This window comes from Rhagoletis pomonella, unplaced genomic scaffold (assembly GCF_013731165.1).
Source record: "Rhagoletis pomonella isolate Grant_MI unplaced genomic scaffold, Rhpom_1.0 Rhpom_scaffold_00007, whole genome shotgun sequence".
Classification (NCBI taxonomy): domain Eukaryota; kingdom Metazoa; phylum Arthropoda; class Insecta; order Diptera; family Tephritidae; genus Rhagoletis; species Rhagoletis pomonella.
Genome location: NW_023458561.1, coordinates 23,717,567 through 23,742,735, shown reverse-complemented (window position 1 = coordinate 23,742,735; position 25,169 = coordinate 23,717,567). Strand labels below are relative to the sequence as shown.

The window sequence follows — 25,169 nt, the reverse complement described above, 5'->3', positions numbered from 1 at the left end:
TATTTGTGTATATCCGAGTATGTATGCATGTATGTACATTAGGGTGGTCCATGCATATGAAAAAGTAAAGTCGGAATTTTTATGCTCTCACCCCATACGATTGTTCAATACCGAAAAAATATACCCCTATTTTTTTATTTTGACATCAAAAAATATTTAGGGGTCGCTCAAAGCGCTCAAAGTTTCCCATGTTTTTTGTATGGGGAAAAAACAACTTTTCGTAGAAATGGTATAGAATTCCTAAAAATCAATAATTTTCTATCGCTCCAAAAGATTCCCAGTAATAATTACCAATTGTTTATTTAACCATTTTTTCATCGCAACTATCTTTTATAGGTCCGCCAAAAACCCATAAAAACCCCGAAAAGTGCAATGGGGCGAAAAATAAAAAATCGTTAGTATTAAAAAATGGTTAAATAAACAATTGGGTATTATTATTGAAAGTCTCCTGAAGAGAACCAGAGTTTTCCTATCGAAAAATATTGATTTTCAGGAATTCTATATCATTTCTACGAAACATTTTATTTTTCCCATATAAAAATACAAGAAGAACTTTGAGCGCTTTGAGCGACCTCTAAATATTTTTTGATTTCAAAATAAAAAAATAGGGGTATACTTATTTTCGATATAGAACAATCCTAGGGGGTGAGAGCATTACAATTCCGGCTTTACTGTTTTTGGACCACCCTAGTGTACATACATGCGCAAGTATAGGATTTTAAATTTAAAATAAGAAACAACTATGCAATGTAGTATATTTGTGTAAAAACCGAATTTTGAGCGAAAAATGAGAAGATTACACACATGTAAGCAGAAAATGAAGTTCGGTGAGAAACGATTGAAGTATTTTTTATACCCAACGGCAAATGATACTCGTATGGTGTTTTCGTTTGATCATTGCACTCATTGTAAACGACTCATTAATAACTAATAGTAACTTAACTTGTACAAAGCTTTTTTTGAAAAATTGTTTCTTATAGGGATGGCAAAAATAAAATAAAATAATCGATTAATTAATCATATGATTAATCACAGGCCAAACAAAAATTATTGTAATTAATTGCAATTATTGAGAAATAACAGATTAATCGATTTTTTAAAGCTACTTTTTTACAGTAAGTATTTACCAAAACATTTTTCCACAAAAAATCTCTAATACAATTTAATAGTAAATTGGACAAAAATAATCGATTAATTTTATCAAATGATTAATTGCTGTCATCCCTAGTTCCTTATCTTTTCACAGCTTCAGAGTGTAATTCGTTTAAAGCCACTTCTAAAAAACTTGTATCAAGCTTTTAGGAGGCTATACTTACACATTTTGAAATACATAATAGCCATAGTACCATGTTTGACCGAAATAAGGAGCCTCATGCATAAAAACTGAGCTGAAGCTCCAACTCGATTTTCGGTACAAATTCTTGAGCTTGAGCTCACTCTATCAGCGCAAAAATTTAGTCCGATGTTAAGCTCACTTTAATGCATGATGTCCAAGGAGTTGAATGCCGCATCTTCAGGTGGCCGCCAATAACAGCATCTAGTTATGGGAACCTCTTTACCTGATCTATTTTGCCGAAGCCTTTTAAGAAGTGGGTCAAGCATTACATATAGGCGCAAATGGAAACTTTTTTAAACTTCCTTTCACATCTAGTAATTGTGTACATTAGGATGGTCCAAAAATGTTTGTAAAAAAAGTAAAGTCCGAATTTTAATGCTCTCACCCCTTAAAATTGTTTATCGAAATCAAAAAATATTTGGAGGTCGCTCAAAGTTTCCCATGTTTTTATATGGGAGAAACAATTAGATATGTAATAGAATTCTTGAAAATCAATATTTTTCGTTCGGAAAACTTTGCTTCTCTTCAGAAGACTTCCAGTAATATAACATTACATTACATATAATGACGGGCGAGGAAAAAATTCAAAAAAAATCGCACATACACACATTAAAATTCTCTATGAAAAGAAATATTTAAAAAAAAAATTTTTTTCACATACAAATTTTTTGATAAAAAAATAGTTTTTGAAAATATTCTATCTCTAAAAAAATTTAAAAAAATCACAATGGTAGCTCTGAGTACTGCGAAATATTTAAGTATAGTAAGTATTATGGGGCGCACTCTACAATAATTTGAGTTATGAATTTTTTCTACACCGCAGTTGAGTAAAATGAGTACATTACAAATTTACAAATTTTTCAAATTTTTTTTAGAATTCTTTGCGCAATACTCAAAGCTACAGTTGTGATTTTTTTTCAATTTTTTTTGAGGTGGCATATTTTCAAACACTATTTTTTTACCAAAAAATTTGTATGTGGAAATTTTTTTAAGGAAATAAAATTTTAAAAATATTTCTTTTCATAGAGAATTTTAATGCGTGTATGTGTGATTTTTTTTCAAATTTTTTCCTAGCCCTGTTCTCGAGATATTTGGAAGACTATTAAATCGATTTGTTTTTGTTTTTGTACTGTAAAGATTTTAAAAATGTATTAATCAAGCTCAAATTTCATATTTGTTTATGGCTTATGTTTATGCATCAACCCTAAAAATTTGGAACAAATCAAACACATGAAGGTTGAAGCCCGTCTGTTTTGGTATGGTACACCCCATATACATATTTTCCGGTATAAAACAATCCTAGGAGATGGGTGCATTCAAATTCCGACTTTAGTTTTTTTACCACCCTACTACACTAATTACTGCCTTAAGCATCCAAAAAAGCACCAACGTTAAAAATGTTACGACAAATGCATACACTCGTGCGTTGGGTATAAAAATGGTTAAACGAGTCACTTTACTCCAACTCTACTATCATAAAACGCACTGGATCACCTGTTACTCATACGAAAGCCGGCTCTCAGTGCACCTAATCATCTCTTGGACAGATAAATGTCCAAAGGCAATTGTTACAAACCTGTTTTAATATTTATTTATTTGATTGCTTACAGCGCTTTTGCGCTCTCGAACAACTCTTTCGATAGAAAATAGTATGGTTGAATGCAATAAGAAAGTGTCTTTGAACGAGTTACTTAACGTTGACAGACATATGTATGTAGGTATGTACGTACATACATACATATGTATACTCCTGTATGTGTGAATGTTATAAATAAATTTTCAGTAGGAAGTAGCAAGTGATGACTTGTGCCCAACCTTTTGCGATTTGGGTTAAATTAAACACGATTTTTAATGGGATTCTCCAAAAATGTTGGTTAATAAAATAAAAGGGCATTTGTTGTTGCATTTTGTATGTATTGTTTTCAAGTTCAACAGTTTTAATTTATTTCAAGTTTATAAGTACACACACAAAAACTGTCACAGCACTTTTAACGCTTAAGTGCCAAAGGTTGAGAATTATTTAGATAAATATGTTACAGTTACATGTGTCTATTCATTTCATATGCTTGAAGCTAATGGCAACGCTGAAGTATGAAGAAGCACTCACAAAAATTTAGTAATTCTGTACAGTGACTCAAACTGGTGTTCACATGTTGATTTTTCTTTTAATATTCACCATGTTTTTCTATTTAAAATTAGTTTTTTTTTTTTTTATAAATCATAAAAATCAAAATTCCAAACTTTATACAAATATTAGAAAATTTTCTTGAAATATTTCTAACTTTTTACTCGTGAGTCCTGAATTCTTTATAGACCATAAAATTCGAGTATAATAAAGTGCAAGTTTCAAGCGGTTTAAAATTACGTAAATTTTTAATAATTTTTTGTTTTGCTAACGGCTTTTGCGGTTTTTATATATATACATACATACATAACAAGTGCAATTTATAAAATCTGGCGTTAGTTTTTTAATTATTTTGCGAACGGTCATATTTATATGGAAAAAAGTGCAAAAATGTGCACATGGATTCTTGCGGTCGTCTTTTGTTTGCCTCCTCAACGAAGTATGTGCTGAACATGTCTAACAACTAGGAAACAGTATGCCCGCGGCATTAGAGTCGTTGACGTCAGACGACAGTCAGACCTGTCAGTCAGACAGTCAGTCTGTGGCCTGACACCCACACGATGTGAGTAGTAGATTTTGAAGCTAAATCGTTAAAGATTTTTCTACATTCTATAGCAGTTATAGACGAGGTCTTGCAGCAGTCCAGTGACTTGATAGCTGCTTGACTATCGTAGTATACGGCTACTGGTTCTGGTTAAGCCGGGAAAAATGTTTTTACAAAAAAATAACGGAAAAGTTTTAGCTATAAAATCATTGTGGATATTAAAAAAAAATCAACATGTGAACATTTGTTTGAGTCACTGTGTATTTGTTTAGATACTATTTCATAGAAATTAGCTTAGCAATATGAGCATTAGAAATCGCTGTTCGACACAGCATAGCTTCAAGCCACTTGTTTCTGTAAACAAACATTTAAGGCCATTTTCTCATGTAGGTTTTTAAGGGCAGGTAATGCCCTTTAAACACAAATTTTGTTCTAAAAAAATGTTTTTGAAGGGCAGATAAATTTTAAAATTTTAAAAATTTTAACAGGCTAATAAGTTAAAAATTTATTGGTGCAACCGGGCATTAGCGCTCTAAAAAGAACAAAAATTTAGTTTAAGACGTAAAAAAGCTTCGAATACTCCCTATTTTTTTAACGTTTCCAGAACCAAAAGATAAATAGGCAAAATATTTGTAGACAATTTCTTGTTCGATTATCCTTTTAAGAATATATAAAATGAGATGGGCACGGGACTAAATATTTAATCCCGATCCCTCCTATCTCGAAATTCAATTTTAAAGTCGTGAAGCCTTCCCAACATTTTTCAGAATAGTACCGCGGGTCCCGTGGGTCCCGAAATCTATCACTAAGACTAAATCACATGTCTTTCAAATTAACTTTAATTAATAATTAAAGATCTGGCATCTTCTTTTTTTTGCTTTGCAGTGCGTTTTCGTCTCAATAAAACATAAAAAAGTGCTTATTCGAGAAAACGCTGTTAAGGAAGATTTACTGAATTTGCTTCGGGTTTTATAGGCAGTGTCGGGAAGGGATTTTTAATGGCCTTCCCGATACCGCCCATTCCAGCTATTTTGAAATCAATATCGCTGGTCTCTAATACAGGCGACGCCTCTAGCCCTTGTGTGTCTCACCCTCTGAACTTTTTTTTTCGATCGAGTAAATAACACCAAAAAAAACAATAAATTTCAAAGGCGTCATGTCAATTTCCTATAGGAAAAAACCAATTTCCCTAACGGATTTAAAATTGTCACAATCGAGCAAATTTTTATTTATTATCACGCAATCTCAACAATATTTTTTTTATTCAACAAAAAACATGTTTAACTACATCTGGCCACTTTGCAATGTCGATTGCATAATTCCGCGTGGCGGATATACATACATATGTATGTATATTCATTCATGTAAATACGTGCTCTTCCTGTGCTCTCTCGCTCTGCTGTTCAAAAGTGTTCTCTGTTTGGTTTTTGTGATGCAGTTTTTTTTGGCTGCCTTATTTCATATTGGCCTGAATACTCTACGCCAAATCAGGCCTTGGCACAAATAACTGATCTCCGAATCATTTTCGTTTACTTAAAGATTTAAAACTCTTTATTTCTCACTGATGCACACTGCTTTTTGATTTATGAATAGCCCAACAACGACTGATAGCTGTTAGTTTAGTTAATGATTTTAATGTGGCCTCGGCTTGGTTTAACGGATAGTTTGATGGCGCTCCAGAGCTCTTGGCTATGCTAGCTTTTTGTAAATGTAAGAGAGCATCACTTTCACTTTCATTACTCGGCTCAAAGCAAACGCTTTTAACGAATTGTTACAGATTCACTTGTAAGTTTCACTTGCTAATATTTAGACATTATGAAATGGACAATCTCGAAGAGCTTTCGCTAGTAGCTGTGAATCTAAATGCATATCACAGTGATATACTGAAGATAGAAACTCAAAATTATGGTATTCTATTCGGTTACCAGATTATTGCAGGATGTCTGGAATAAAATCTTTTACTACCGTAAAATCTACATATATATGTACAGTATACAGAATCCTGAAGCCGATACTCCAAAGAAAAATTTTTTCCTAATGAAATTAAGGCAGTACCGTAGGAAGCTCTCAACCTGCTGACATCAAAATGCTCCTCGGCTGTTATATGATTACCTGGGCATAGGGACATTCCTGGCAAATGCCTTGCCGATGAGCTGGCAAGGAGGGGGACGGATATATCTGAAGTCCTGCAAACACAGACTAAAGGCTGAACTCACCAAAGAGGTAAACACCAGGTTCGCTGTGGAAACCAGCTGCCATGCCACCAGGCCAATTGGATGAATACCGATCTCAAGGTAATTCCCTGAGTTATAGATGTACATATGTACATATCTCTCACTGACAGAGCTACATATAGTCAGCCTGCTTTACGTTTTCTAAAGGTCAGATTTGGCCGAATTACGTGGTCAAATATATTTCGAGACACCAAATTGTAAAGTAAAATTTTCAAGTTTAAGCCCGATCACTTCAAGTCCCACTCATGTGTAGCTTTCAAAGAGCTATGTCTGATGGTCTGATTATGCATAACTTCGCACAACTTCGCATAACCCACAAATTGTAATTTCGTACGTTCTTTGTATGTATTTTTTATGTACTCCATTACCCATATTAGATTAGCGGAACTTTTAAAAACTCAGCGATCTGTTTAGCTTAGATTTTGCTTCACATTTTCTTAAGTTACATTTTTATTGTACTGGTACAGAAGGTTGTGCGAAGTTATGCGAAGTATGCATAATCAGACCTTTAAGTGAGCCGCACTCTCACCTTAACCTTCTCTTTATTTTCATCGCATTTTCTACGCAACTCTTTCGCAACCATACGAGTATGTGCTTGCCACTTTCAGCCATTCAACTTCTTGGCTCATACTACTAACCAACATAACAACAGCGACAAATTTAGTAACTTACCTGACGTGCAGGAAGCCACTACCAACCGACCAGCCGCGAAAAATCCAAAAGTGTGAAGAAAGAACGAAATTACACAAAATAAGGCGGAAGTACCGCACAATTTTCGAAATTGTTAACTAGAAGAAATTTTCGAAAATGGCGAAATTGTTAGCTATTTTGTTGCATGTAAGTGTTAAATGTGGCAATTAGCCAAAAAAAAAAATATTTAGCATCGACACGAACTTGCGCTTAGCAAAAATTTATATGTATGTATATACGTTCATACGTATTGTACTTATGGTATGTATGTGCAAAGTGTGTGCAAGCGCCTAGCTTTATTGGGTTAAGCGTGAAATGGACAGGTGTTATGTAGGTCAACAAGCAGCAACAATCATTGCATGTTGCCTAGGCCCGTGTATATATGTATGTGTGTGTGTGTGTGTGCAGCTTATAGTCGAGTGTTCATATCAATTAAATAAATCTTGCAAAAATTTCGCGCTTTTAACTAATTTAAGTGGAGTATTTTCATTTTTGAAAACATTTCATCAAACGGTTAACTTGAAATGGAAACGTTGCCCGCGGAAGCCATCAACAGTGGTATCTAGCTATAAAAGCAACAACAACTACAGTAACTAAGTAAACTATGAATTCGTCGTGGAACGTGCTGTGGCCTCAGCTAGCTAAAGTCACTTTCGAAAACTGTTTTTGTTTTGGGCGTTGCTGTGCAATGTGTTTGGAATTTCAATTGCTGGTGAAAAAGTCAACAAAAAAACATTGTGTTTCTCCAATTTTCTAAAACAACTCATAGAGCACAAAGCAATGTCGACATTACTTAAGTGCCAAATCGCGGCATTTAAATGGCAAATTTTAGGTGGTTGACAGTTTTTTAGGCCAATACAAAATGTACATACATACATATATGTATGAGTTTGTAAGTGCATACAGTAAAGGCCACAAAACGTTTTACAGTTAAAAATTTGCTGATAAGCTTTTTCAAATTCAGTTTGAATGGCTTTGCCCGCGGGCAGACTAGTGCCCACCACCGCCTTAATATTTAGTTAGTCTAGACTTAATTTTCGTAGCTTACCTTAACTGCTTTAGCGGTTAGTAAAAACTTTACTTACAGTAAGAAACTTAAAAGCTCAGTTAGTCTATACTTAATTTACGTAACTTAACTTAATGTTTTGGATAGTCTGTTATATGAGAAACTTCGTTGGCGGTTAGTTAAAACTTAACTTACCGTAAGAAACATAAGAACCAGTAGATTTTAGTTTTTTGAGTTGCGATCTTACGGAAATTGAGAACGATGAGAAACTCAAGATTGCCTGACTTTTGGTTTTGTATTTCTTAAAAATGATTGTCAGCTAAATTTCGTTTGCAAGCATTCTCTTTGATGTGACATTTTAGGCGGCGGACTGTCAAACAGCTGCGAAAAGAGAATACAAAAACCAAATATGTTCGCTTGTGGCTTAAGTTGACGTGTTGAGTAATCATTGACGATTTCTTACGGTAAGTTAAATTAAGTTTAGTCCGGACTAACTGAGCTTCCCGAAAAGTGAGTTATTTTTTTTATGGATACATTTTCGGGATATTTTCTACCGTTAAAAAATTGGTTCTACTTAATCACGTGCATCTTACGAACCCATTTAATTTAAAATTCGTCAAATGAAAACTAACAAAATTCTCCAAACATACGTTTCAGATATATTTGTACATGGCGTATGAGTAACATTCTTTCCTGCGCATACTATCCCATACAAAAAAATCCTCGCGTATTCTTTTTTCATTTATCTATCGATTTTCTTGATTAGTAGAATAATTTTTTGGTAAAGCAACGGGCTTTAACAGAAATGAAAAATGAATAGATTTTATTATTTTAAAAACAAAGGTATATATATTTAAGTTTCATTTAATTATTAGAAACTTACTCTATGTATTTTTTTATTATTTTTTATTTTTTTAATTTAAATTTTTTTTGTAACGAAAATTATTCTTTTAATTGAACTTAATTTTTATAAACTTATTCTATTTTTGTGCTTGTTTTAATTTAAATATGGTCATTGAAGGTAAGCTTGTCGATCACAATGCCTAGAGTGGGCTTGGAGCTCTCTTTCTCAGTATAATTCGCGAGGTTTGGACGGCATTTTTCCTGTTGTCACGCCCCTACAAAGCCCTCAAACGTAATTAACCAACAAAGTATGTAGTCGAATATGTATGGATATGTATGTCTGTATGTGTTTATAGTATATGAACGATTTTAAAGGCATAAGAATTTTTGTAGAAATTGCAGCACTCTGCGTTTAGGTCCTTGAAAGTAACGGTGAATTGTTATGTTTGAATTTCGAAAAATTATCCAAATTCCCTTACCACATCTAGAGTAACATAAATATGTACATACGTATATACGAATTAGAGTGTTTTAACGTGTGTATGTACATTAGGCCCATTAACCACCTCTTATCTAATTTTAAATTGTCTTTACTTTCTCACGCTCTACTGCGCTATAAAATTTTTCGAATGTTGCTCGTAGAGTTGCAGTGTAATACAGTTTCCATATTTTTGTACACAAATTTATATATTCACATTCATGGGAATGTACATACATATATATTCACATAAATACGTCTGAACCTATGTATGTATGTATATGTATTTGTGTATGTGGTTGAAAAAATTGCATAACTTCAGCAATTGCATCAGGGCGAACACATCAAATGGAAGAATTCAAAAATTAATTGCAAAAATGGAGCGCAAAATTTTTTAACATTAAATTTTGTAAATAGATACGCACATATGCACATTTGTATTTAATTTTAATAGTTATTTTTTTTTACCAACTTTCCTCAGTTACTATTGTTCATGGCTTTTACGTGGCAATTCGGATATGCTACGGTACAACCAAGAGCGCCCAATTTCCAATATTTTGAGAGGTAAGTTAAATTAATAATCTTTATGCAAACATATCGTTTCGTGAAACGTGAAAAGGGGGTAAGTCCATTTATTTAAAATGTTCAGGAGAGAAGAAAAATAGATGTAGTTTCGTATTATCTGTCATTCTGCATCAAAAAGTCAAGTAAAAAAAGTAAAACTAGGCACCTTTTCACCTTGATGGATGTGTGTACTTTTATATGTATGTTATAGGTGTTTACGTATATATTTATTTATGTATTTGTTTTTCAGACCAAAGTACCGTTATCCCTATTATGATGAGAATGGCCGCGGAAAACTTCTATATGGCTATGGCGGTCCAGATCTGTATCAATACAAAACTTATACCCCTCTCGAAGGCATACATTAGTCAGTTCGCCTGATGGGAGCAATTACCATATGGACATACTTTCATATTTACATTTACATACATACTTACATATACTATATATAAAAACTTGAATAATTAAATTACTTTAATTTATTACAACGATTCATTAAGTTTATTACATCGTTTTACTAATAAAAAATGTGTCCCTTTAAGACATAACATTCGAACATGTACGGCGAACTTTTTTGCTGTTCCGCTCTAATGTATACTTAATTGTCTAGTTAGTGTAAATTTAACTTAACTCACGCAGGGGTAATTTCTAAGCAGACGTACTTAATATAGAAGGGACCTGGATTTATCTGTTAAGTTAAAGGGGTCAGCGACTGTAAGACGGTATTTAGGATGAATTTTAAGGCAGCTTTGGGCACAGAAATGTCCATTCACTAGGACGAAACTCCTTGAAAAACTTATAGAAAGTTTCTAAATACGTCATTATTGGTCTTTCGGACTAATCGATGAATGAAAATGGCTTCAAAATAACAGTGTATAAAGACAACTGTAAACATAAGAGATTCTAGTTAGAAAGCGTAGATTGATATTCGGTTAAGGAATGCACTGCAGCCAGGAGTTGTAATGTGCCCTCGTGCTCCTTACAGCACTTCGATCAGCCCCAGCCCCCTCAGAAAATCCAGTAGGGTGTTTTCTGACCAGCGATTCGGCTGCGGGTTTAGTGACCCGAGGTACTTATTTCATCTTCTCGGCACTACATCACATTCGAGCAGTAATGGCTCAGTTACGTATACTTGGCATTGCATGAGAGTTGTCACATAAGGAATCTGTTAAATGAGTTTTGAGTGTAAGCGGTTACCCAACGCACAGCATTACATATGTAGAAGTCTGTTGGTTTTTGATTTCTACGTAAAAGTGACATGCTATGCAGTTCAGTGCAAAGTATGCATACTATAACAGCTCAGAAGTTTCAGCTGTGTTGCCACAAGCAGGGCATGAATCACTAGACCATATTCTGAGTTTGTGTAGGTGGCTTTTTAATCTGCAGTGACCAGTTAGGATACCTAATGAAATTCTTAGTTTGTACTTTGGGACGTTAATGAACTCATCGTACTTTTTCCTATTGTATCCTCCCAATAAGATCTACTGGTCGCAGTCCATTATTCAACAATCTATCTATCCTCCCAATATGTTTCCTGCCTGGCGCTGCGCAGTCACTTGGTTCCAGTACCATTCTCTACTTGTTCTTTATTTTCCACTAAGCTTTTCTCTGATGGTGTGTGGTCCTGACGCCTTCCTAACAAGTCGGTCAGCCTCTTCAGTCCTTCTATGCCTATTGATTTCCGCTATAGCCTTTATTCGCTCGACGCACTCTAGAACCATTATAGACTTGATTTAATTGGAAACAAGGGCCCTGAGTGCGACCTAACTATCGCTTGATATTAGTATATTTTCGTTGCTATACCTTTTCTGAAGGGTCTTTGGTAGGGCTGTGCGATTATTCGATTACTCGAGCAAGTTGGTTAATCAATTATTCGGTTAATCAATTACTCGAGTAATCAAGATTTTGATTACTCAAAACAATGATTAATCGAGTTACTTGAAATATGATTACTCAAAAAAATAAATTTGCTCGTTAAAAGAGTTTACTTTGGAAAATGCTTATTTTCTTTTTACATTCTGTATATGAAAAAAATTTTCGTTTTAATTTTTGAAAACAGAAACGTTGTTCTCAAAGTATCAAGGAACTTTAACTACTTTATGCATATGTAAAGAGTTGAAATGTTGATTACTCATTTTACTCGAAATGTTGATTAATCATAAAGCAAATTACTCAAATATTTTTGTTTTTGGTTAATCAAAAATCTTGATTACTCGAGTAACTGAACTTTTGAGTAATCATAATTTCCAATTAATCGAATAATTGAGTTATTTACTTTATGATTAATTAAAATTTTGAGTAATCAATTAATCGCACAGCCCTAGTCTTTGGTATTTGACTAAAGATGCCGGCTCCAATGCCCTCGGTTGTTTTTGAGCCGTCTGCGTACCGATTAGAGGGTGCAGCTAAAAGCTTTCCTTATTCCCTAGCTCTATTTTGAACGCCTTTTCGAAGCTGATGATTCCACTGATATCATTCTGTGAGAATTGGATTACGAGTATCTCTGGAGTGACTTGATAAGGATTAGCACAATAGATCTAGCTTGGTGCTCGAGAATAGCCCCCATTTCTGTCGTAGGGCATGTGCACATCGCTCCTGTGATGCACGCACACGCAAGTAGTTGTACTTTCGTGAGTGAGCGCATCGCAGTCGCTAGGTTTACACTGCTCCATAGGTTATCATAGGTGTGACAAACATAGTACAAATCCATCTGAGTAGCTCAAGATTTTCCTGCAAGACACTTGCATACCATTGGCGGTTTTATGGCCCTGGATGTCGTCATTTCGACGTATCTATGTATTTCTATTATATATATCAGCACCGTTCGCTCGATTTTCAAAATTGGGGTGTCTAATTAAAGCGCTTGGTCTGTAGATGTGCAATAAGGTTTTATTTTTTCGAAAAGAGTTGCCACGAGTTAAATAATCAAACTCAAGTTATTTACTAATCAATGCCCTCAGCTCCGCACCGTCGGTTTGATTTTAAAAGGTGAGGTACCAAATTAAAGGGCTTAGGGTGTGGATGTTCAAAAAGGTTTTACTTTTTCGAAAAAAGTTGCCACCTGTTAATAAATTAAGTTCAAAATAATACGCGAAGGAATTTTTTGTTCCGCATAAAAGATCTGCACCGTTCGTTCGATTTTCAAAAATGGGGTGCAAAATGAAAGCGCTTGGCCTGTAGATATGTAAACTGGTTTTATTTTTTCGAAAGGAGTTGCCATCTGATAAAAAATTGCATTCAAATAATTTAATAATCAATGCCATCAAATCCACACCGTTCTTTCGATTTTCAAAAGTGAGGTGCCAAATCAAAGGCCTCTGGCTGTAGGTGTGCAATAAGGTTTAACTTTTTCGAAAAGAGTTGCCACCTTTTAAAAAATTAAGTTCAAGTTATTTTAAAAGCTTAAGCAATTATTACAAAATGGGCATAAATGGAAATAGTTTTGAAAATGTTTGTTTCTTAACTTAACTTTATGAGGGTTGCCACCTGTTAAAAAAATCAAATTAAATTTGAATTAAGGGAATTAGTTAATAGAAATATGTATTTGTGCCAGACGGTAAAGGTTAAGTATGTAGTAGTTTGTTAACATCTTGAAGAGGGGTGCCACCTGTTTGAAAAGTGTAATTTATATGAAGTATAAAAAATATGGACGTCAAGCGAATGAATCTTAAGAGATCTTTAGATGGAACGTTTAGAATATTTTTAAAGTGTTTGGATATTTACTAATTGGGTACCAATCGCAGTAGTTTTGAAAACACTTTATTTCTTAACTGCGTGTAGGAGGGTTGTCACCTGTTTAAACAATCAAATTCAATTAGAATTAAGGCAATGTGTAAAAAGTTATCAAACAAAAAAGTATTAGCAAATCTTAGTTTAAACATAAGAATATTTTTAAAGCGTTTGAGGAGGGTTTCCACCTGTTTAAAAAGTTAAATTCAAATTATCTATATATATATATAATACGCGAAGGGATTATTTGTGCAGCATAAAAGATCTGTACCGTTCGCCCAATTTTCAAGAATGAGATGTCAAATTAAAGCGCTTGGTCTGTAGATGTGCAATAACGTTTTACTTTTGCGAAAAGAGTTGCCACCTGATAAAAAATTGCATTCAAATAATTTAATAATCAATGCCATCAGATTCACACCGTTCGTTCGATTTTCAAAAGTGAGGTGTCAAATCAAAGGTCTCTGACTTTAGGTGTGCAATAAGGTTTAACTTTTCGAAAAGAGTTGCCACCTTTTAAAAAATTAAGTTCAAATTATTTAAAAAGCTAAACAAATTATTATAAAATGGGCATGAATGGAAATAATTTTGAAAATCTTTGTTCCTCAAATTAACCTTATGAGGGTTGCCACCTGTTAAAAAATCAAATTCAGTTTGAATTAAGGGGATTAGGTAATAGAAATATTTGTGGATGCCACACGATAAAGTTTAAGTACGTAGCAGTTTGTAAACATTTTGAAAAGGGTTGCCACCTGTTTGAAAAGTCTAATTTATATGAAGAATAAAAATATGGACGTCAAGCGAATGAATCTTAGTTTGAACGTGTAGAATATTTTTAAAGTGTTTGAATATGGCTGCCACCTGTTTAAAAATTAAACTCACATTATTTAAATAGTTAAACCAATATTTACCATTTGGGTACCAATCGCAGTAGTTTTGAAAATACTTTATTTCTTAACTGCGTGTAGGAGGGTTGCCACCTGTTTAAACAATCAAATCCAATTTGAATTAAGGCAATGGGGTAATTAAAATAGGTATCTATGTCTATAATCTATATATATAATACGCGAAGGCATTTTTTGTGCAGCATAAAAGATCTGCACCGTTAGCTCGATTTTCAAAAATGGGGTGCCAAATTAAAGCGCTTGGCTAGATGTGCAAACAGGTTTTATTTGTTTTAAAGGAGTTGCCATCTGTTAAAAATTAAACTCAAGTTATTTTCTAATCAATGCCCTCAGATCCGCACCGTACGTTCGATTTTCAAAAGTGAGGTACCAAATTAAAGGGCTTAGGGTGTGGATGTTCACGAAGGCTTTACTTTTTCGAAAAAAGTTGCCACCTGTTAAGAAATTAAGCTCAAATTAATTAAAAAGTTAAATCAATTAATAAATATTGGTATCAATCGAAATGGTTTTGAAAAGGCTTTATAACTTAACTACGTATAGGAGGGTTGCCACATGTTAAAAAAAATTTAATTGAATTTTAATTAAAGGAATTTGGTAAGTAAATCGCTATAGGGGTGTCATACAAAAGAGGTTTAAGAAGGTAGTAGTTTGGAAATATTTTGAATAGGTTTGTCACCTATTTGAGAAGTCTAATTGAACTATTTTATACCCAAGTTATATGAAATATTAACGAAGGATGTCAAATGAAAGAGCTTCAAGAAATACTTAGTTTGATAGTTTAGAACATTTTTGATGTGCTTGAGGGTTGCCCAGCTTAAAGGGCTAAACTAAAATAATTTAATAAGTTAAATGAATTACTAACCGATGGTAATCAACGGAAATGGGTTTAAAATTCTTTATTTAAGAACTGTGTTAAGGATGGTTGCCACGTGTTTAAAAAATGAATTTCCGCTTAATTCATCAGATACTTGAAATATTTATAACAATGTCAGGCGAAAAATATTTAAGGAAATTTTAGTTCGAAAATAATGTTTTGAAAGTGGTATTTTGTTTAATTACACATAAGTTACATGATATTTTAAAATATGGTTATCAAAAGAACGAGTGTTAAGAAATCTTTAAATTGATCATTTGTTTTTTTTGTTGAAAAAATTAAGCTCAAATTAATTAATAAGTTAAATGGATTGTCAAAAGATGGGTATCAATCGAAATGGGTTTGAAAATAGTTTATTTCTAAACTGTATTTACGAGAGTTGCCATGTGTTAAAAAAAAACTAAATTCAACTTAATTCATCAGTAAATTTAAATATGTAAACAATGCCAGGCGAAAGATTTTAGTTTCAAAATACCTTTAAAGAGGTTGACGAAAGAATTTTAAGGAAACTATAGGCTGATAATATTTTTAATTAGAATTGCCATCTATTATTATTTTTTTTTGAAGGTCATCACATCTGCAACGTAATTTCGAATTTCCAAAATGAGAAGTCAAATTAAAGAACTGGGATTCTACATAGATGTGCACAGGTTTTAATTTTTGAAGTTACATGAAAACCAACATCATGCGAGACCTCTCATCACTCAGAAATGGTTAGATTAATCATTAGGAATATTTTTCGAGATTCTTGAATAAGTTTCACCTGTTTAAAAAATGTATTTAAATGTTGGCGCTTTGACGCCATGTGGGTTCACTAGTTTCTTCTATTACAGTATTGTGTCGAGCATGACGCCCGAATATTTCACTTCCGGAACAGCACTGAGATCTGTTTCAACGAGAGTTACTTATAGTTCTCATTCTAGGTAGGGTTCCTCTTCTTAATTATAATATTTTATTTATTATTTGTTTTCAAATAAAAGTTAAAAAAAATAACAGCTTTTGTTGCTCTTGATACTTTTTGATAATTTTTGTGCCTGGCAACTGATACTTTTTTTCAAGCTCGCGGCAATAAATATACCTTCTCATTTGCTATCAAAAAGAACGTAAGGATCTGCGTTCTTTGCTATATCGTAAATGAGCTTGCCTAAAAGTGGAATGGCAACTCTGCGTACTTAAATTCACCATAATAATAACTTGGCTGCACTGAAAGTGGTCAAATTTCTAGAGGGAAAGCAAATGAAAACAACTTTTGCAACCGGCGTGTGAAAAACTCGAGAACACTTCAATTTTATTTAAATTCAATAAAAAATGTCACGTAAGGAGGCACTTTCGCAGTTCATAAATCAAATTCATGGACGCCCCGTGGTGGTTAAACTAAATAGCGGCGTGGACTATCGTGGTAAATAGCAGTTATACTTTTCCTGTAATCCTGTCGATAGTTTCCACAATAAATAGGTACATAGATGCATACTAATTTCCTGCAAATTCGCAGGTGTCCTTGCATGTCTGGATGGTTACATGAACATCGCACTGGATCAAACAGAGGAGTACGTCAATGGTCAGCTAAAAAACAAATATGGTGATGCCTTCATACGTGGTAACAACGTGCTATATATTTCCACGCAGAAACGGCGGGTATGAAACTTCAAAATGAAACTGGACAATTTCTCCAAACGGTCACATAATTGCGGTTTTTACTTTCATAATGCTTAGTATAATTAAAGTAATAATAAATAACAAAAAATACGTCTAGGCTTTATTCTACAATAATTTCCAGTTACCGCGTTGGATAGTATGGTGTGCCGAAGTCCTTTGGAATAGCACCTTGTTGCCTCAGCTGCTGCAATGAATAACCTCTGCCCAACATATCTACTAAGTTCGCGCCATGCTTTCCATACTTCCGTTCGAAATATGGACGCCATGCGCGCCCCAAATGTGGATTAAAAGGTATTTCGCTTTCTTGTGAAAAAGGCGAAGTGCCTAGAAATAGGTGCTCTATATAGTCCAACACAGCCTTCTTCTTTTGAAAGTGTTCACGGAAAAGATTTGCTTTGGCGGCAGTTTTAGGATTCTGCGATGGCAAATTGCGGAAATATTCATAATTCGCTAAATTCAAGCTTTGCAGATCAATTATGTCGATGATGTCGTGAATCAAAGCTTGCGTGCCTTGTTCCTGCACTATCCAACACTAAATTAAAAGACAAGGTAAATAATCACATATTCATAACTGGATAGTAACTTGTTTATACCACGGCTAGTATGAAAACGCTAACCCGTATTACACTTTGCATCTTCCTACTGTTCCTCCTGAGTTTCGAATTAAACTAATTTTTGAACAAACTAATCAATTGCTCCTAACCATTACATTTAGCACTGCACATTTATCTATTTACAAAATATTTGTTGCAAAATTCATTACGCAGCTGCTGAGCTGTGCGTGCCACCACACTTGTCCACATTTGCGACACATCCAAATCCATCTATATATATATATATATATGTACGTATACGTATGTATGAACGTATACGTATGTATTCATGTGGGCCGGTTTCGATGGGTGATGACAATTGATATTTATTAATTAGTATTCTATGCGCGCACTTCATCGCGGTAAACAGTGGCATAAGTGTTGCTATTTGTATTTACGAATTCGATTTTTTGCTTGATTATTACACATGAATTTCCCATAAAAAAAAATTTGCTAAATGCAACTGATGTTACAGGCCTTGGCCGGCTTTAAATTCGGTGCGTTCAAATTATAAGTGTTGCAAATGTTGGTAAGCATTGATGGTATTTGATAATTTTAGGCAGAATTAAGTCAATGTACATCATCTTTAAGTGCATGTGGACATTTTAAACTTCTTCTTTTATGGTATAACTGTTTTGTTTATTTACCAAATTAATATACATTTCCAGTTTCAGTTGAAAAAGCTTATATCTAAAGTACAAATCTAATCTCATGCATATGATATCTTTCATACACGTTCCTATTTATGCCTTACTAGTAATTGCACATTCCTAGATATTAATATATCACATCAAACATCATTTTCTTTCAGACTTCTTTAAGCTAAAAATGCGACGTATCTTAAAAGAAAAGTTAGCTTTAGTCCTTAAATGTAAAATATGGGAATGAAATTATGACAGTTTAATGATCCAAATTTAAAAACTATCAGTGTGGGATTGTGTATGTTGAAATAAAATGTTCATGAAGTTAATACTGGCTAAAAATCGTATATCATAAAAACTACTTATAATTTAGCAGAAACTCATTTTTTTATACGGTTCTCTTTTGGCGGCGGCCTCCCGCTTTGCTTCACGATGTTTTTTGTACTGACAAAAAAGCTCTGGCGTCCACACTAACACTACCAGTAGTAGTAAAATATTTTGTGCATGCATACTCAGTATGTAAGAATGTGTGTAATCACGTATCCATCCGAGTAATTGACCAACAGTAATAACGAGCACACCTTTAGCAATCATATTTAAACCCAAACCACCTGGTAGTTTTTCCGGACGGCAGTAACTTGAAATCGTTAAATTATTATTCAACACCGTTGCAGATTTTGTCATACCACAGAAAATTGACATCACAATGATTGTTGCCATGTCCATCGATTCGGCTAGAGCTAAAAATAATAATAATAGAATAAAGCAATGAATAAATGCATTTCGGAGCTTATTGTGAGAAAAGCTTACCAGCACGCGAAATGAGTAAGCCCATTGTGCCCAACAGAAATACAACGCGGTAGGGTATTTTAAGCTTGTCAGTGATGCAGGGTAATAAAAGTCGACATGTAATATCAGCGCCAGCTATAGCAGACATGCAAGTTGCTGTATTGAATGAAGAGAAGCCAACGGAGTTCTAAAAAAATATGAAATGAAAAGTTAAATAGAATTTTTACAAAGATAAGATAATTGCGCCAACCTGCAAGAACTGCGGAAACAGCATAGTAAACTGCATGGTGGATGTGTATACCAGTGCCATACCGATGATAATGCTCAAGAATGTCACATCTTTAAGCAGTTCTAAATCCATGGCTTGCACCAGACGATGGCTCACTTTGCTGCAGCAACTCTCCCGTCTATGTGCTTCTTCCGCCTTTGCCAAATCGGTGGATTCAACCACATGCGCTTCAAACTGCGGCGGACAAGTTTTTGCTTTCTCATCATCAGTTGATAGCAATGGACGTATACTTTGTCGATTATTATGTTTGATTGGTGCTGCAAATGGCTTTAGCAAAGCGGCACCCACAAGCTACAGGAGACACGGGAGATTTGGTTTTGACTAACTGAAAGAGTTAATGTTTTATAGCACACTTACGCCAACAAGCGAAATTAGAGACAGGGCCAGAACTGTGATTCGAAAACCATAACTATCTAAAAGTAAACGCACTAAGTGTGGCATCGTCACCTGTCCTACGCCAGCACCAGCCAACGCTAATCCTACAGCGCGGCCGCGCTTTGCATTAAAATACGAATTTATGGCCATAAATGTTGCTGGCGTAATTAACCCGAATCCAAGGCCAACCTGCAATTAATGTTTTTTGATTAGTTTATTTTTTTGTTGTCGAATATTTGCATTCACTTACAAATAAACTGTAGCCAACAATGAGATGCCAACTCTCTCCTGCAAATGCACAAAGGAACAATCCGCAAGATACTAGTAAAATGCCTGTAATTGCGACCTTGCGTGGTTTAAATGCCTTAATGGCTGGACCAATAAATAAACCGGAAAAATTCAAGGTCAAGCTACTCAAGTTCAAAATTAATGCAGCGGTAAAGGTATGTTCCTGCATGCTATGCAATTTGGCACCAAAGAGCAAACCGAAAACGGAGTGTATGTATGTATTGGTCATCTGTAAAGTTTGAAAGTAAATATTTATTAAGATTGGAATTATTTCCCATATTAAAAATTACTCACATTAATCAATGCAACGGCAAGCACAATCACCCAACCCCATCCGCCATCTGGCACAGATATGCCTGTCTCTGCAGTATCCATGTCTTCACTGTCTGAGTATATTTTTTGCTTGTGTTACAAAATTAAAATCCCCTCAACTAGTAAAAGGCTGCACTATTTTGTTTTGTGCTTATCCGATCGTCAATTGTTTTCGCTGAGAACTTGCCAACTGAAATAAAGAATATAAAATTAGCGCTACTAGTGCACATCTAGACTTCACGTCATGACGTGAGATATTAATCTTTTATTGCAAGAAATAAATATGAACCTGCGTATCAGCATACATATACGTATCACTTATCTTCAAGCCCGATAAGCGGCATGGGAAATTTCGTAAAAAACTTAATACAATAATGAGGCTTTGCGATGTTTAGCTAAAATGTAGTAGGAATGTACTTAATTTATTGCGCAGATATTCAACTATTTAAAATCATTTCATGTATGTATTTGTGTGTCTAGTAGCAAAGGCTATTTGGCATAATTGAATTAAATTTTCATTCAGCTCGTACAAAGGTGACAAAGTGCGAGTAAACAAATGTTCTTTGTACAAGCTTAATAAATTAATCGGTATAGCATAGTACTTTCAGCGGATCAAAGCAGATTAGGTTTGAATAGCCATATAGCTAGATCTGGTTACAAGCTCGAAACTCACAAACACCAGAGGATCTGGGGCAAGGTATTGTTAAAAATCAAACAGCTCTATTTTTTGGGCCAATGCTGCTGCTAAGCAGCTGAAATTTTGCATTGAAATTTATTTATTTTTAATTAACGAACACTCTTAAGTCGCTTACATATGTATGTTCATATTTGCTTGTAAATGCTACATACATACATAAATGCATATTCATGCACATATATATGTACATATACATATATGTATTTACATATGTCCTTCGTAAAAATGTATGACTAAAAATAGAATAGCTGAGCCGATATCAATAGACCTGCTGAATTGAATATCTTAAACGGAGGCACTCTAAATGTATGTATGTACATATGTACGTACTATTTAAAATAAATATATTTATGGTCTTATATACATCTACTTATGTATACATATTTGGGGTCGTTGTTTTATAGTTAAGTTTGTATATGCATACGTACGTACACACCTCCATATACATATGTACATATTCAGCAAAACAATTTTATCTGGAAATACTATTTTGGAAAAAAAATTTACCAAAAAACTTACACGCATTCAGGAGCTCTCGTTTGTTTACATTTTCAAAGCTGTATAATTGTCGGCTTATGCTTTCACTACTTTTTGTTTATTTTTTCATAAAACAACTACTTTTATCACTAAATGCGAAGTAAACAATGGCCGGGAGCCCCCAAGGGAAGTACAGGAAAAAGCAAAATGAAGAGTTGCCAAGCCTACCAGTTGAATAATATCCTTTTGTAGTAACATTTTATTAGCTCCATTTGGATTATATAAATTCAGAGAACGTACGGTAAACTGGAGTCTTCCTAGTATTATTTATTCTTTGCTGCTGTTTTATTTGGTATTTATGGAAGAAGCGTCGTTTGATAACTGTGTGTTTTAATCAACTATGACAAAAATAAGGTAGTAAAGCCACTGGCGATTGATACAATTTACTGGGAATGTGAAACTTGAATTATAGAACAAAGTTTATTTATTCTTTTACTTAAATATTCTTTATAAGCGCTGACAGTATTTGAAATGCAAATTTCATTGAAACTGAAACCGAAAGCGAAACCGGTTTATGCAACAAAAAGCGATAGCAACTCTACCAATTAGCCATATTGGTTTTTGCGACATCTAACGGGCAAGGGTAAGTTCCTCTAGCTCTAAGCAAATCGTAATTAAAAAGAAATATACTTTTAATTAATTTTTAAAGCTATTTTAAGAATTAACCTAAGCTCTTCGCAGCTGAGCAGCTCAATCAATAAGTAGTGATCAGCACTACTTTTTATATATGTGCATATGTATTTTTTTTTTACATCATGTTCAAAAGTTCAGATTCCCCCGAGATTATCTTTACAAAACCAGCTCAATCCGGTTAGTCCTATGTTATTACATTTGTAAATACGTATATAAATAAATCAATACCACCGTCTGACAATAAATCTCAGACTCAGGCCGGGTAACATGCTGTTGTTCGCCTCGGTCAGACTCAGTTTTTCAATACATTTTGTGTGTTGACCGTTATCAGCATTAATTTTTTTTTACAAAAGTACATATGTATGTATATTAAGCACGGTTCAAAAAAAAAAAAAGAAAAAAAAACATAACATCATTATTTTGACTAATGTAGCACTCACTGTCAGTGGTCAGATAGACGGTGCGAGGCGACCAGGTCCAATTCGATTGTGAGCTTTCTAGGAAATCCAGTTTGAGCTGGTTTAAAAGTGGATTTCCATAATACACCCGTCATTCGTTATCAGCTCAATTTAATGCTTTATTTTTCTATAGCAAATATATAACTAGTATATACTCGACACATTTTTCTGGCAATCTGTTAGCTTTATATTTTAAAGGCAAATATGTATAGTGGGCCCAATAATCTGCAGTATGAATTTTGATTTGTTTTAAAAAAAATTAGAATCAGCAAATAATCTGTACGTGACCAACAAATTGGATTAATTGTATATTAGAACAAAAAGTCTATTCAGTTTATGTAATGAAATTTTGATGTCAAATTTAGGTCAAGCTAGGGGAGTTTTTATAATCGGCGAATTAAATAAATGCTAGTGAAAGTTTTATGAAAAGTCCCCATCGTGCTCTAATTCTGAATAAATAATGATTACTTATATTGATAAGCGTTAAATGTCTGATTTATGGGGAAAGGCCCCAATCAAGTTCGGCTTGCTAAAAAAAAAAAATTAAAAACAAAAGGTCGTTTTTGGTAAGTTGGATCTTATTTAAACTATTTAGTACATGTGCCCATTGAAAGTTCTATGAAGAAATTCGCATGGTAGTTAAGTTAGACCGAACAACGGCAGGTTGGTAGTTAAACGACGATTTAAGGAAATCGTACTAGAAGAGTTATAGATTCCCGTAAAATTTATACTGAAATGTAATTGTCGATGGCAGCGGTTAGCGGCGGGCGCTACCATTCCGCAGGGCCTGAGTTCAAGCCATATCCAACCCAACATTTATACATATAATAAAATTGTAACAGGTCGATACATCTGTACATTAAAGATATTAAAGAAAAATTAATATGAGGGGTCTTTATTAGAACAATAGAAGCTAAATGAACAATTTTTAGAAATGTTGTCTGTCTGTCTCTCTGTTGTATGTTTGTACGCGCATCACTCGAAAATTGATGTATGCAATTGAATACACTTTTCACCAATTTATTGCTAGGGGTCTAACTTAAAATATAGGAAGAAAAATAATAGAGAGCTGCCATCTATTTGAAAATTGCAGTTTAAGTAAATTGATAAGATCAAGCAAATCTAGCAGTATGGCTGTCAAAGGTTAAAGAAGGCTTACAGCCGAAAATAGTTTTGTGGAAGATGCCACATGTTTAAAATTTCATTTTAATTTAATTGATAAGATAAATTACATATTGCAATATGAGTATCAAACTGAAAAGGTTTAGGAAAGTTTACTGCCGAAAATATTTTTGAGGAGGGCTGCCACCAATTGAAAAAACTTTATTTAATTAAATTGATACAGTAAATTAAATATTACAATACGGGTATCAAACAACACAAAAATACTTTTAAGGCGCAGGGAAGCACGCCGGGTATTTGCTAATCAAAAACTAAAAAACAAAGAAAAAGTTGTTTTTTCTTCCGAGTGTATTTCTTCGTTTCGCATAAAACTACAATCGCTGTTCGGAGTCTGCGTCACCTTCAACCTTCTAATATCACCAATGAACTCTCTGTGGGATAAACAAACGTCAATTTATAAATTAAATCAACACAACTTGTATACTCTTATTTTGTTATTAATTTTTACTGTGGTTTTTATTTGATTATGCAAAAATTGCTCAAATAAAATGGAGAGGTGTTAAAGCTTTGTTGTTGTGAAATTAGTTTTATCTGTATTTTGATTCCATAAAGATATAAGAAGATAACATTCTCTTTGTTTTAACTGGTGAAGATAATTCTCTAGGCCATCTTTTTTTTTTAAATAAAAGGTCATAAGAGTTGTTTTAAGTCAGTTCACACATATGTACATATCGTCGTTTAAAGTACAAAACCGCGTATCAACAAAATTCAAAACCGCGTATGTTAGGTTGCATGAATTATTTTCTAGAGAGTAAAAGCACTCATATTTCAAAATGGTTCTCTTTTTTAGAAAGCAATCGCATTTCTCGCTACTATATTTCAGGACGAATGGATAAAGCTTGAGCCAAGAGCTTGTGTGAGCAAATCCAATTTTTGGCAGTAAATGTTCGTTACGCGGTTTTTCACAATGACGATACACGGTTTTGTACTTTAAACGACGATATGTATTTTTTTTTATATTAATCATCATTTATAAAACTCACTTTTAACAGTCTGCCTATACAGCTTCTGTCTTATAGGTAGCAGATCACTGGTTTTCCGAATTATTTTGTATTTAATTCACTTGATACGCGCTAATCGCTTAAAAGTTCCAGACTGAATGAAATTAGCTTGCGATTGTGAGATGATTTTATAGAGCGCGGTGAACGCTGTCATTGTGTTCCTTTTGTAAACAACATGTGCATATAGCGATTATTTAATGTAAGATTGTCGCAACTCAACAAACAAAATATTTTAGAACTCTGCCTTAAACCATTCTGGTTAATTCACATTATCGAGGGCTTATATTCAATATCGTCTATATGCAATTTTCGGAAAAACTAGTTTCTGAAGTTGAAACCCATCTGGGACTTAACTGTCATTACTTGTGCTGACTCTAACTTTGAAATTCAATA

General features: G+C 33.9%; 4 protein-coding genes across 7 annotated transcripts; 2 read left to right on the top strand and 2 right to left on the bottom strand.

Annotated features, from left to right (window-relative positions):
• Nucleotides 1-6,888: 6,888 nt before the first annotated feature.
• LOC118743665 lies at nucleotides 6,889-10,361 on the top strand. The gene is made up of 3 exons (XM_036476429.1): nucleotides 6,889-7,076; nucleotides 9,738-9,820; nucleotides 10,071-10,361. Exons 1-3 carry the CDS (start codon nucleotides 7,047-7,049, stop codon nucleotides 10,186-10,188), a joined length of 231 nt encoding a protein of 76 aa, XP_036332322.1. The 5' UTR covers nucleotides 6,889-7,046; the 3' UTR covers nucleotides 10,189-10,361.
• Nucleotides 10,362-16,522: 6,161 nt separating this feature from the next.
• LOC118742486 (U6 snRNA-associated Sm-like protein LSm6) lies at nucleotides 16,523-17,071 on the top strand. Its single transcript, XM_036474605.1, has 2 exons — nucleotides 16,523-16,724; nucleotides 16,818-17,071. The coding sequence occupies exons 1-2, from the start codon at nucleotides 16,634-16,636 to the stop codon at nucleotides 16,964-16,966; spliced, it is 240 nt and encodes a 79-aa protein (XP_036330498.1). The 5' UTR covers nucleotides 16,523-16,633; the 3' UTR covers nucleotides 16,967-17,071.
• Nucleotides 17,012-18,184, bottom strand: LOC118742485. 2 transcript variants are annotated; one of them, XM_036474603.1, is made up of 2 exons: nucleotides 17,575-18,184; nucleotides 17,012-17,513 (listed from the first exon to the last, which is right to left on the bottom strand). In XM_036474603.1, exons 1-2 carry the CDS (start codon nucleotides 17,614-17,616, stop codon nucleotides 17,103-17,105), a joined length of 453 nt encoding a protein of 150 aa, XP_036330496.1. In that variant the 5' UTR covers nucleotides 17,617-18,184; the 3' UTR covers nucleotides 17,012-17,102. The 2 variants fall into 2 exon arrangements, with proteins under 2 accessions (XP_036330496.1, XP_036330497.1); XM_036474604.1 differs by having other exon boundaries at nucleotides 17,019-17,513; nucleotides 17,578-18,184.
• Nucleotides 18,185-18,446: 262 nt separating this feature from the next.
• LOC118742484 (monocarboxylate transporter 13) lies at nucleotides 18,447-24,881 on the bottom strand. Of its 3 annotated transcripts, none has more exons than XM_036474601.1 (7): nucleotides 24,759-24,881; nucleotides 20,251-20,458; nucleotides 19,919-20,185; nucleotides 19,651-19,857; nucleotides 19,255-19,584; nucleotides 19,026-19,191; nucleotides 18,447-18,955 (listed from the first exon to the last, which is right to left on the bottom strand). In XM_036474601.1, the coding sequence occupies exons 2-7, from the start codon at nucleotides 20,329-20,331 to the stop codon at nucleotides 18,585-18,587; spliced, it is 1,422 nt and encodes a 473-aa protein (XP_036330494.1). In that variant the 5' UTR covers nucleotides 20,332-20,458; nucleotides 24,759-24,881; the 3' UTR covers nucleotides 18,447-18,584. The 3 variants fall into 3 exon arrangements, with proteins under 3 accessions (XP_036330494.1, XP_036330495.1, XP_036330493.1); XM_036474602.1 differs by lacking the exon at nucleotides 24,759-24,881 and adding an exon at nucleotides 21,473-21,627; XM_036474600.1 differs by lacking the exon at nucleotides 24,759-24,881 and adding an exon at nucleotides 21,485-21,627.
• Between the last annotated feature and the right edge of the window lie 288 nt (nucleotides 24,882-25,169).

Excerpts from the sequence above, each read along its gene's own strand:
- LOC118743665 (XM_036476429.1), top strand. The coding sequence starts at position 7,047 with ATGGCGAAATTGTTAGCTATTTTGTTGCAT. Across the intron at positions 7,077-9,737 it reads TGTTAGCTATTTTGTTGCAT|TTACTATTGTTCATGGCTTT; the intron begins GTAAGTGTTAAA and ends AACTTTCCTCAG. Across the intron at positions 9,821-10,070 it reads AATTTCCAATATTTTGAGAG|ACCAAAGTACCGTTATCCCT; the intron begins GTAAGTTAAATT and ends TTTGTTTTTCAG.
- LOC118742486 (XM_036474605.1), top strand. The coding sequence starts at position 16,634 with ATGTCACGTAAGGAGGCACTTTCGCAGTTCATAAATCAAATTCATGGA. Across the intron at positions 16,725-16,817 it reads TAGCGGCGTGGACTATCGTG|GTGTCCTTGCATGTCTGGAT; the intron begins GTAAATAGCAGT and ends GCAAATTCGCAG.
- LOC118742485 (XM_036474603.1), bottom strand. The coding sequence starts at position 17,616 with ATGCAAAGTGTAATACGGGTTAGCGTTTTCATACTAGCCGTG. Across the intron at positions 17,514-17,574 it reads GCGTTTTCATACTAGCCGTG|TGTTGGATAGTGCAGGAACA; the intron begins GTATAAACAAGT and ends CTTTTAATTTAG.
- LOC118742484 (XM_036474601.1), bottom strand. The coding sequence starts at position 20,331 with ATGGATACTGCAGAGACAGGCATATCTGTGCCAGATGGCGGATGGGGT. Across the intron at positions 20,186-20,250 it reads TTGCCGTTGCATTGATTAAT|ATGACCAATACATACATACA; the intron begins GTGAGTAATTTT and ends CAAACTTTACAG. Across the intron at positions 19,585-19,650 it reads CTCTAATTTCGCTTGTTGGC|CTTGTGGGTGCCGCTTTGCT; the intron begins GTAAGTGTGCTA and ends TGTCTCCTGTAG.